The sequence below is a fragment of the Toxorhynchites rutilus genome, chromosome 3 (genome assembly GCF_029784135.1).
Source record: "Toxorhynchites rutilus septentrionalis strain SRP chromosome 3, ASM2978413v1, whole genome shotgun sequence".
NCBI lineage: Eukaryota > Metazoa > Arthropoda > Insecta > Diptera > Culicidae > Toxorhynchites > Toxorhynchites rutilus.
Window position 1 is genome coordinate 190,320,485 of NC_073746.1, and position 12,813 is coordinate 190,333,297.

Here is a 12,813-nt window from a genome sequence, read left to right on the forward strand (position 1 = left end):
TAAATCGCTCCAGAAAACAACTGCAACAGAAACATCCACACACAAAAATGTAGTAGACACACCTTAAGTAATCGAGGCGGCCCAAGTCGCCTGTGTACATTTAACACATGTCGCGATTCGAGTAGACCGTCGAAGCGCCGTGTTCCACTAATTGCCCGGTTAGTTACGATCCTTGAGTAAGGTCTGACCTAGCTTTAGCGAGCGTCGGACAGCATACGTTTGCCCGGTTGATTTTCGTTTTGGAATATGCGCGATTGTTTCTGCTGCAGTTGTTTTCTACGGCGATTTATTCCCGGAACCGAAATAAATATATCATTTGGGTACTCTTGTAAAAGCATGTTGGTAACAAAAATAAAATGAGAAAATGTTGCTTTTGACGAAATAGTCCACTATCCCCTAATCTTATGCCATCATTTTGAAAAAATAATAATGAATAAAATAATGAAACTCTTCCCATCTGGCATCTCTGACTGCAATCGGCATTGACAGCTATTTGTTTTGAAAAAAAACCCAGAAGGAAAAAAACAAATCGTTTATATTGTGATACAAAAAGATAGAAAATGTAATAGTGTTACTTGGAATCAATGAGTAGTACAAGCACTTGTTCTTTATAAATCATATAAGATACTTGTTTCATAAAAAATGTCGAAGTAAGTTTTGTTCTGTATGTATTGCTCAATTTATTGATTACGATTTCGACTGAAAAGTTCTGTAAAATGATACTGATGCTACACTGAAAAGACGGCATTGTAGGTGTTTTCAAAAATTTACACGATAATGGATAGGAATTATACTTTCTCGAGATGACATTTTGTAAAATGGATGTTGTTCGCACGAAAATTCTTATTTTTCCAAAATTGTCATAATGAGAGGAACTTTTGATTCGAGCTTTGTGTTTAATTAATATTTACGCTGGAATCAGAGGATATGTGAACTTTCCATTTTCAGGGCGCGTACATACACAAGAGATGAATGATTTTTATCATTCATTGAATAAGATGTTCATATGGCGACAATCAAGGTTGCATTGTTTAAAATGCACACGTCCTGTCACAACTATAAATGACTGTTGAATAATCGTTTACTCAACAATAATTTATAGTTGAGTATAAATTCTAGGTCTAGTGTATTTGAACATCAATTTGTGTGAGACAATCCGTAATTCAGATGCCGTTTTATAATTTTTCTTCAATATTCTATCATAGTAGAAGAGGTGCTATAGTTAAGTGCCGTTTAGATTGCTCATTTTCACCGCTTTTGAATCAAATATAAATAAGTAATGATAATATATTTAGTGTCTCATTCTCATTTTTTTTTGTTTAATAATCAAAAGTGAGTTTAACTTTTCTATGTTTTGCCCGGGGGTTTTCAAATGGTGCTCTGCTGAGTACTTATGTACCACGAAGCTTCGTAAGTGCCCGCATACGACGAAATCATAGACCCACTTTGAAAAACCAACTGTTCCTTTTATACCCCTGTTTCAGACAACATAATCCAGTAAGCAAGCTATAAAAACATTTTGCAATTCAACTACTTCTTTCTCCATCCATTTGAATACTTCATTATTTTCAAGAATTGATGGCAATCCTATCACCCAATGCTCACTGTGAATCACATGTTTATCCAGATCGAATGGTACGTGTATTTGTTACGTTCTAAGGACCGAAGTAAGATGTTACAATTCATCTCGGTTTTATCAACGTTAAATCTGAAAATCAGTTGACTGTATAATGTGAGATCTTGGACCAAATGGTTCTTTGGACCATTCTTTAGTGGATTTGTCGAACGAATTCTTACGTTGTCAGTCGAAACCAGCCTAGGAACAATCCGGACGTCTTGGATACCGAATTGTTCAATTGAATTATGAGAATAACTCTAGTGAATTGATGGATGATAGACCTATCCGAAACCCAAGGTGTTCCTCGGGGAAGACACCATATTTATCTGAATTCGAGTTTGAATACATTTATTGAACAGCTTGGTGAGGGCATAGGGCAAGCTGATGGGTCGACATTAGGCATTCGATTTTTCAAAGATCGATTCTTTGGTACCGATTAAATAAGTGAATCGATCCCTACGCCGTTTAGAAAATCGGTTCGTCAAGATAGATCTTTTTTTAAGATCGCCCAATCCTAGTCGACATGTTAAGCTAAGCATCGGTTAGAAATTTTCGCTACGAAAACCAACAAGCTCAAGTACGCTCAATGTTAAAGGTGTTGTCGAACCCGGGGGCATTCAAGGGCCTTCGGCTTATGACAAAGCACCGTTGTTGGAGTACCCTTGATTCAGCTGAAGCCAGTGCTACGAACCTCCAATGTCGAGCGTCGAATATTCGCGTTGGAAGGTAATCCGTTCGTTGTGGATTGCGTTCCAACGCGAGTGGCACGAGTCAAAGAATTTTTGTCAATCGTTGATCCGACACTCGATGACTTTCGATACACCGCTACACGATTCGTCCGAATCTATCTTTGACAGATTGGTTTGTTTACAAGTTTTAGATGAAGGAACTATGAAATTGGTTCATAAAATTCAGAATATTCAGCAAAATATTGCAGTTTAATAATGTTGATTTCAAGCATTTTTAATTTACAGCCCGATATCAGTACAATTGCTACGGCAACAATTTCTATACTCGCATCGTCATTCAGTTTCCTAACGTTTTTGATGGTAAATAAAAACAATAAACATTAGATCCAAATACTCGCCGAATGTTTGGCTCGATTGCATTGAATCGAACATTCACTTCACCGTGTAGCAGCACATTCGTCACAACATTTGTCGATTCATCGAGTCAAATGTTTGAGCCCAACAATCGAGTGAAACGTTGGACGAATCGTGTAGCGCCCGCATGAGCGGCAGCAGCTGCGAGGCGGGGCTGGGCTGAACGACGGTTTTATTTATTTAAATTTTGCCCTAATGATATTAATGAAAAGTCTTAATTTGTACAATAAAATGTTGCCGAACCACATTTCTTGAATAATGTATGTCGAAACCAAATACTACTCTGTTGAACAGTAGTTCAAGGCTTAACAAGGCTAAATTGTATCCATGGTATGACGAAAAGCAGGGTGTCGACTATCTTGAAAATTCTTGAAAATCAGGGAATATCAGAGAATTCAAACAATGTCAGAGAAAATCAGGAAATATCAGGGAATTTCGTTACCAATCGGGAAAAAAATTAAATTCCACCAACTAGAATTTTGATTATTGCTGTAATTAGAAAATTTCGAAGACGCCAAATGCTAGGGCGTGATAAAATGAGCTCTATGATGTTTGGCTTTGCCCCGAATTGTAAATCTGAGCTCGATTAAACTTTGTAAGTTGGCTTCGACGAGTCTTTGAACAAGACAACAAAGAAACTGCAGATGGGATTTGACTTTCTCCAGCATCAGAGATCAATTTGTAGCTTTTAAAGAAGGCCTGGGAATTATATATTTGGACGATACCAACGTGAATTGGTCATACTACGTGAGCTGCAGTCCAGTTGGAGAAGAAAAACTCTTGAATTTGGGTAGCTCCGGATTGCATATTTTACATGGTTCACCAATAGATTGAGCGATTTCACAAAACTCGTCAAAATTTTACGGCAGACAAATCTTGACATGTCGTTTGGGATGCGAATCACTGGTTTTAAAGTTTATGAAGCATTGATAAATCCTTGATCTTGCCGTTATTGAATCCTATAAAAAATGGCTGCAAAACTATTCGAGAAACTTTTGACTATTGACTTTTCAATATTTGACGGATTTTGGGCGTATACCCTAGAAATGATTTATCGAAAATCCTATTTAAGTAATATACATTTAATGCGACATGCCGAGGCACTCATCGCATTGGAGGCGATTTTGACCTATAATTAGACATTGGTGATGAGAGTGATACAGTGTCTACGTCTGGTGGTGACTTTCAATGTAGGCCATAATTTTGGCCCCGAACTCGATGTTTACAAAAATGCCCAATAAAACGTGTCGTATTATGGCGGGTTTACATTAGAGAGATCTATAGCTATAGATGGACTTATCCACCTGAAAATAGAAGTAAACGGGTGAGAATATATATGATACACTTCTTCGAGGTATATATGTATAGAATGTATAGAATAAATTCAGGCATATGAAACGCTAGTGAATTTCTCACTGGTGAGAAATCACTAAAGTTGGATGCAGTTCTACTTCAAGTGAATAAATTCACCGAAAGTATGAATATACTCATTATATAAGTTCGCGCTAGTGTAAACGGTTGATGCGATTTCTATAAATCTCATGATATTTCTTCACACGAATATATCACTAGTCTAAACCCACCCTTATAGGTCTGTCCAATTAGCTAAATGTCGCATTAAATGTAACTTACTGTATTCACCGAGTTAGAGCCATTTTAGTGATGCGGTATTCAACCTGGTACGACCATAACAATGAACTTCAAACGCGTTTTTCTCGAAACCATTTTTTTCAAATTGGCGTACACGATATCTCAAGTTCTACTGAACTTATTTATCTCGATTTCATATGAATACACTCTGCATGCATCTCTGTATCGCATGAACCATTAAAAATAATATTTTTTTACATTTTCCTTTTTTTCAATCAGGAAAAGTGAGAAAAAACGTTTCAAACCGTATTTTGTTTTTCCAACGGCAGCCTTTTTGTAAAAAAAAAGTTCTTGACTTGTCCGAGGTTCATGCGATAACGGTATCTTCACTGATTTAGAATCTGTTTGTTTTTTTTTGTTTCAGATAACCAGTAAGGGCGGAATTATGTACGCCACGGCACAACTTTTATTCAACCCCCTCACTTCATCAGCTTGTAACTATTTCTAGTTATGTAAACATATTCTTTGTTTTATTGTTACGTAGCTCGAAAAACGTACGAAATTCGTGACTCTATACTTAAATACCCCGTAAATACCGTTTTAGAAAACATTTGTGAGGAAACGGTTGTTCTACGTAACAAGTTTATGATGGTATGCTTCATTTTGGAAACATTGCATCAATAAAAAATGTTGAGCTAGTTAATTCAACGAGTTCGAAATTCTCTTTCTCTTTTTAGAACACATGGAAAGTTGGAAGAAAGAAGCTTTTGCGTTAAATTAGTCATTAATGAGTAAGTTAAGGGGGTATTCTAGTGTAGAGACACGAATTTCGGACATTTTTTCGAGCTCCGTGAAAATAAAACAAAGAATATTTTTACGACCCATTATATCATTATTTGTTCATCTATCTTTTCACAAAAAAAATTAACGGAGAAAAAATAATCATAAGCAGAATAGTTGCAAGCTGATGACGTGAGAGGCTCATAAGAAAGTTATACCACGGCGTACACGATTCCAGCCCTTCTGGTTACCTGAAACAGAAAAATCGAACATATTCTAAATCAGTTAAGATGCCGCTATCGCCGATTCTCAGAAAAGTCAAAAACATCTTTTTTGACAAAATGGCGGTCGTTTGAAAAACAAAATGCGGTTTAAAACGTTTTTTTCTTACGTTTCCCGATATTTTTTTTTTTTTTTTTTAATTCGTTTATTTTTACAGGCTCAGTTACTTAAGTTTAAAGGAGCCGAATTCTTAAATATAATTTTAAAACTATATATATAAACAATTTTCTTACATCTATGGTTAGTAAGGTGGAAAACCGATTACTCGCGGTGTACTCGAGTTTAGGAGGGTGACATATTTTTAGGAGAAGGATGGGATATAAGGAAATTGTAACAATGTTGATGAACACTCAATTTATAAATCTATTCGTATATCTATAGTGTATTTACATTTCAACTTATTCTACTATTTATAGCAAGGGGACGAATTACCCGCAAAGGAAGGAAAGGAGGGTATAAGGATGTAGGGGCAATCACACACGAAGATCTATAGCTTTAAGGAAAACATATATATGGGACATGTAATCAAGGTCTAACCGAGCCAACACATCTCTCACCGGCACATTGGGCTGTCTTCCTCGGGCCCGGAGGGAGTTTTTTAAATTCGATCTGGCGACCAGATACACCTCGCACGACCAAACAATGTGCTCGATGTCGTGATAACCTTGGCCACAAACGCAGAGATTGCTGCTGGCAAGATTGAAACGGAAGAGTAGTGCATCTAACGAACAGTGATTGGACATGAGTCGGGAGAAGGTGCGAATAAAGTCCCGACTCAAGTCCAGACTTTTGAACCACGGTTTGAGGCTAACCTTAGGGATAATCGAGTGAAACCACCGGCCCAATTCATCTTCATTCCACTTGCGTTGCCAGTTAGCGATGGTATTTTTGCGGACTAAAGAATAAAATTCATTGAAGGCGATTTGACGCTGATAAATATCGCCTTCAATTGCACCTACCTTTGCTAATGAGTCAGCCCTCTCATTACCCGGAATTGAGCAATGTGAAGGGACCCAGACAAAGGTAATGACATAACAGCGTCTGGATAAAGCACTCAAAATTTCTCGTATTCTCTCAAGGAAGTACGGCGAGTGCTTTTCCGGCCTCACTGAACGGATAGCTTCGACAGAGCTAAGACTATCCGTTACAATGTAATAGTGTTCAACAGGTCGTGAGGCGACGCTGTCCAGCGCCCAATGAATTGCTGCCAATTCAGCAATATACACTGAGCAAGGATTCTGAAGACTGTGTGAGGTGCTAAAAAATTCGTTGAACACTCCAAATCCTGTGGACTCGTTTATAGTGGACCCATCAGTAAAGTACATATTATCACAATTGATACCCCCATACTTTTCATCGAAGATCGTTGGAGCGATCCTCGATCGTTGGTAATCTGAATATCCATGGATATCTTGCTTCATGGACAGATCAAAATGCACAGAGGAATTGATGTAGTCAGGGAAACAAACACGGTTGGGAATATACGAAGAAGGATAAACCTGCATGGAGATGAATTCATGATATGAACTCATGAATCCGGAGTGAAAATTTAGCTCGATCAGCTGCTCAAAATTTCCGATCACCAATGGGTTCATAACCTTACACCGGATGAAGAACCGAAGAGATAATAAATTGAAGCGATCTTTTAGTGGGAGTAGGCCTGCCAAAACCTCGAAACTCATGGTATGCGTTGAGGGCATACATCCCAACGCAATACGGAGACAAAGATACTGAATTCGCTCGAGTTTAATGAGGTGTGTTTTGGCAGCTGATTGAAAACAGAAACTGCCATACTCCATCACTGAGAGAATAGTTGTTCGATACAACATTATAAGATCTTCTGGGTGGACTCCCCACCAGGTGCCGGTAATTGTACGGAGAAAGTTTATTCTTTGTTGGCATTTTTTACTCAGATACCTAATATGGGCCCCCCAAGTACATTTGGAGTCGAACCAGACCCCAAGATACTTTAATGACATAGCATGAGTGATCGGTTTACCCAAAAGTTGAAGCTTTGGTTTTGCTGGTCTATGCTTCCTAGAAAAAACCATCATCTCTGTTTTCTCCGTGGAGAATTCGATCCCTAGACCAATGGCCCAGGCTGAAAAATTGTTCAAAGTATCTTGTAAGGGTCCTTGCAGGTCGGATTCGTTTGATCCTACGACAGACACCACTCCATCATCTGCAAGTTGTCTTAGGCTGCAATTTTGTGTAAGGCAATTGTCGATGTCGCTTACATAGAAGTTGTACAAAAGGGGGCTTAAACATGAGCCCTGGGGGAGGCCCATGTAAGAGACCCGACTTACTGCCGAATCTCCGTGAGAAAAGTTCAAATGTTTCTCACAAAGCAAGTTATATAACATATTATTCAATAGAGGCGGCAGACCCCGAGAGTGTAATTTGTCCGACAAAACCTCTATTGAAACAGAATCGAAGGCCCCCTTTATGTCCAAGAATACTGAAGCCATTTGTTTTTTTTCGGCGTAAGCCATTTGAGTTTCTGAAGAAAGCAACGCAAGACAATCATTCGTCCCCTTGCCCCTGCGGAACCCATATTGTGTATCTGAGAGTAGGCCATTCGTTTCAACCCATCGATCAAGGCGAAACAAGATCATTTTCTCCAACAATTTCCGTATACAAGACAGCATTGCTATTGGGCGGTACGAATTGAAGTCGGACGCGGGTTTTCCGGGTTTTTGAATAGCTATAACTCGTACTTGTCTCCAATCATTTGGAACAATATTATTCTCCAGAAACCGATTGAATAAATTCAACAAGCGATGTTTCGCCACATCAGGGAGGTTTTTCAGCAAGTTGAACTTAATTCTATCCGATCCCGGAGCAGAATTGTTACATGAGGGCAGAGCAAGAGAGAATTCTACCATCGAAAACTCGGAATCAAGATCGCACCTATCTTGTGGTATATCTCGAACAATTTTTTGCACAGGAGCGGAATCAGGACAAACCTTCCGTGCAAAATTAAAAATCCATCGATGTGAATATTCTTCGCTTTCATTCGTTGAAGAGCGATTTCTCATGTTTCGAGCCACTTTCCATAATTTTTTCATTGACGTTTCTCGTGACAAACCTCCCACGAAATTTCGCCAATAAGCACGTTTTTTCCCTTTGATTAAGTTTTTAAATTGATCTTCAAGGGCTAAATACGTTTGAAAATTTTCAGGGGTTCCACGTTTCCGAAAAGCTTTAAATGCATTCGATTTTTCTACATAAAGCTTGGAACATTGGCTATCCCACCATAGATTGGGACGCCTTCGGGAAATGGTGGAACCTGGGATGGGTTTCGTTTGAGCGCGAACCGCGCTGTCATAGATCAAACGAGAAAGGAAGTTATACTCCTCCAATGGAGGTAAACCATCTCTGGAATTGATGGCTAGAGCAATCGCGTCCGCATATTTTTTCCAGTCAATGTGTCTTGTGAGGTCATATGCCATGTTTATAGATTCAGAAGAATTCGACCCAATGGTGATGGAAATTTTGATTGGCAAGTGATCACTACCGTTGGGGTCCTGGATTACATTCCACTTGCAATCTAACGATAGTGAATTCGAGCAAAGCGAGAGGTCAAGAGCACTTGGGTTAGCAGGAGGTTTAGGTACACGTGTTGTTTCCCCAGTGTTCAAAACGGTCATATTGAAGCTGTTACAAAGGTCATATATCAACAATGAACGATTGTCGTCGTACTGTTCCCCCCAGGCAGTTCCGTGAGAGTTGAAGTCTCCCAAGATCAATCGTGGCTCAGGAAGGAGTGAGCACATGTCATCAAGTTGTTTGCGGCTAACCGCAGCTCTCGGAGGCCAATACAAGCTGACAATACAGAGGTCTTTGCCTCTGATGTTTGCATGACAAGCAACAGCTTCGATCCCTCCAATAGGTGGAAGGTCAATTCTAAAAAATGAGTGGCACTTATTGATCCCCAAAAGCACCCCTCCGTATCTATCATCACGGTCCAAGCGTATAAAATTAAAATCGTGGAAAGAGATATCATCTCGCGAAGAAAGCCAAGTTTCGGACAGAGCAAAAACATCACAATTGTAGTTATGAATTAAAATTTTGAATGTATCCAATTTAGGGATAAGACTACGACAATTCCACTGTAAAACAGTGATATCTCCGACCTCTCTATTTGAATTAGACATCAAGAGAGATAATCATTGCAAGGAGGGGCCATGTTTGCATCAATTGTTGCAAAATTGTTCTTAATACTGGAAGCATTGAGATGACAAGGGTTCTGATGGAGTCGGAAACATTAAAACACTTGAAGATTTGGTCCAAAAGGTCAGACAACTTTATAAATCCCGATTGGGAAGTTGAACTGGACGGAAAAATAGGGACAGTTGGGGTTTTTGATGTCCCCTCGAGTGCTGGGCCATTCGAAGGTGAATTATTCCCACGGAAACCAGGAGGAACCTGATTTTGCTTGTCCGCTGCACTCGATTTTTTAGGCATGCTAACAGGGGTTATCACCGGAGGGGCTTGTCCTTGAACTTTGGGAGTGGTCACATTTTTGCGCCGGGGATTCCCTTGGAAAATGAACGGTGTGCCCCCGTTAGCTGTGTCCGCTTCTATTTCGTCAACGGGCAACGTGGCGAAGACATTTTGTGTGTTGATTGGTTGTTGTTGTTGGGCCAGTGGAGAAGCGCCCTTTAAAATATCCGCAAAAGTGCGTTTCGAGCGTTCCTTCAAAGAGCGCTTCTGTTTCTCCCAGCGACTCTTGTAATTTTCACAAACTGAGAGCTCGTGTGGGGATCCCCCGCAATATGGACATTTATGCTCAGTCGCACTGCAGGATTTCCCCTCATGTTGCTCTCCGCAAGTGGCACAGCGCTCCTTGTTGGCACAATAATCCGAAGTGTGACCAACTGACTTGCATTTGTTGCAAGTCATGGGCTTTGGCACGAAGAGTCGCACAGGTAGTCTCAATTTGTCCACCATAACGTAGTCAGGGAGGGCGGCACCAGCAAAGGTGACTCGAAACGAGTCGGACGGCGTAAATTTAGTTTGGTCCCCATCATGGGAAAGTTTCCCGAGTTGGCGACAGTCCAAGATTTTCACTTCCATTGAGGGGAGCTTCTTGAACTTGCCTTTTCCTTCTGCTTTTATTTGTTCGCTCGTCAGACCCGTTTCAGTTATCACCCCCTCAATTTCTACGTTATGGGAGGGTATAAATGTTCGATATTCGAGAGTGAAATGTTGATCAGCAACAATCTCGTTTGCGTGTTTCCGTTCATTCACGACAACTCGCAATTTGTTCGGTCTAACCCTGCGAATTTCAGATACAGAAGTGTATCTGGCCAGATCTTTCATGATCTGAATCACGTTAAGGTTTTTTCCTTTCGGTTTTGGCCGGAGGAAAACAACCCAAGGGCCAGTTCCAGGTGCATCTTCTGGATAAACTCTGACACGTGGAGCGGAGACAACAGAGGGGGAAGACGAGGACGAGGACGAGGACGAGGATGAGGATGAGGACGAGGACGAGGATTGGGTTGGATCGGAAGCATCAGAAGGGGGAAGCGAAATCGATGATGGGAGAGGGGGAGTGGAAGTAACAGTGGGTTGAGAAGGGAGGCTTGCAATTTTCTTAGAGGGGGGCTTGGTAGGATGAGCGGATTCGTCCCCAGAAGAATTATCTTCCTTATGAGGGACTCGTTTATGTTTTTTCCCAGATCTTATATGAGATTCATTATCGGAGATCTCCATCTCTGGAGATCCTCCACTATTCTCCATTTTACAAAAAATTTCTGTCTTATTTCTAAATTATTTTTGATTTTAACAATAATCTTAAAAAAAATAGCAACAAAAAAATTATGATAATAATATCAAACAATGAACAAATGAATTGAATAATAATATTAATAATAAATATGTGTACCTTAATATATAAGTTGTTTCAATAATGCGCTCTACTGCCCTAATCAGGGAGAGACAGAGGCTACGCGCTACGGAGACAACACAATAGCGCAAGAATAGCTTACGCAGCCACGTGATGATGAATCCCGTTTGCGACAGTCACGCGATGGCGATCCCGTTATGCCGAATCAGTTCAACAGCCGCAATCCGGCTCGCTACAAGAGCGCTGCTTCCTTTGTTCCTTCGTTCCACTTCACAAAAGGTCAGGTCGAAAGCGGACAGCAATGACCTTCACTCGTACACGATTCACTCGTACCAATAGCACAATAGCAAAAGTGGCAACGCACAATACCGACACTGAACTTTACTCGTCAAGAGTTGGATAGCGAATGATTTCCCGATATTTTAAAAACAGTAGAATTTAAAAAATATCATTTTTTAGATTTTCATGCGATAGAAAGATGTATTCATATGAATTCGACATGAATCGGTTCAGTATAACTTGAGATATCGTGTACGCCAGTTTGAAAAAGCTAGTTTCGAGAAAAACGTGGCTGGAGTTCATTAATACGGCCGTACCAGCTTAGTTACAGCATCACTAAAATGGCTCTAACTCGGTAAATAATGGGATCTTCGATAAGGATTCGAAGTACTAAGGCAGAGATTTTGTTGGGTAAGCTCAGACTCGAATTTCGCTCAGTTTTTCCTGGAAGTATACAGCGAGAGACCTCCTTTCTGATGACGATATCGCTACTTCCACTGTCCTTCGTGGGCACCGAATATTGATTGCTTTTAAGGTGAAGGTGGCCATTGTAGTAGTATAGATAAAACCAAGTGTAAAAATGGGGTAATAGTAATTGTGAGAGAAGAGCAAAGCACATGTTTTCACATATTCACGTTGGAGAGCCTTAACCCTTCTCTTCGTTGGCCGAGGCATTTTGATTGAATGTAATACTTTTCCGTTTGAAAGCATAGGCAGCCGTGTCAGTGTTTCGAGCTCTGCAATACAATTTTCATAACCAATGTTAAAGTTGCTAAAACTTACATTATAGACCCATTAAACGTAAAAATAATAATTGTATTGATATCAACACAATTTTATTCTATTAATTTTCATTACATGAAACGCTATGACTCAGGAATAATATTTTATTGAGTGGTTTTTATAGCTGTTTCGATGATGTTGTCTGGCATCAGTGTCGAAAAAAATCGAGGGGTTGTATCCGAGACACGACCGCTTAGGACGTAGGACTACGCAATTTTTTTTTTTAAATTTGTTGGTTTATCATTTCGGATATTATTTGCGAATACGTCGATAGTTCATAAATAACTCTTTAGTAAAAAGTTCCGGGTATCCTGAAAAAGTTTAATGGCTTGCGTGGTTTTGTAGAAGCATTTCGAGAAGCAACGATTCTTTCATGCCTTTGCGAGTACAATACACTAATTGGTCATATGTCTTATTTTGTTTCTTTATATCAATGCACGCATTGCACTGAGTATTTAACGAGAAGCATCTTCCGTGCATCGCCATTCAACAAGCATCAAACACGCGTCTAACAGATGCACACAATT

The 12,813-nt window shown here is 39.8% G+C and overlaps 1 protein-coding gene across 2 annotated transcripts in view; it reads left to right on the forward strand.

The window, feature by feature from the left end:
* Positions 1 to 501: 501 nt before the first annotated feature.
* The window catches only part of LOC129775062 (uncharacterized), a 103,256-nt gene continuing 90,944 nt past the window's right edge, over positions 502 to 12,813 (forward strand). For both annotated transcript variants that reach the window (XM_055779267.1, XM_055779268.1), the window contains exon 1: positions 502 to 650. In XM_055779267.1, coding sequence (XP_055635242.1) covers positions 643 to 650 — 8 coding nt within the window. In that variant the 5' untranslated portion in view covers positions 502 to 642. The remainder of the gene's footprint in view (positions 651 to 12,813) is intronic.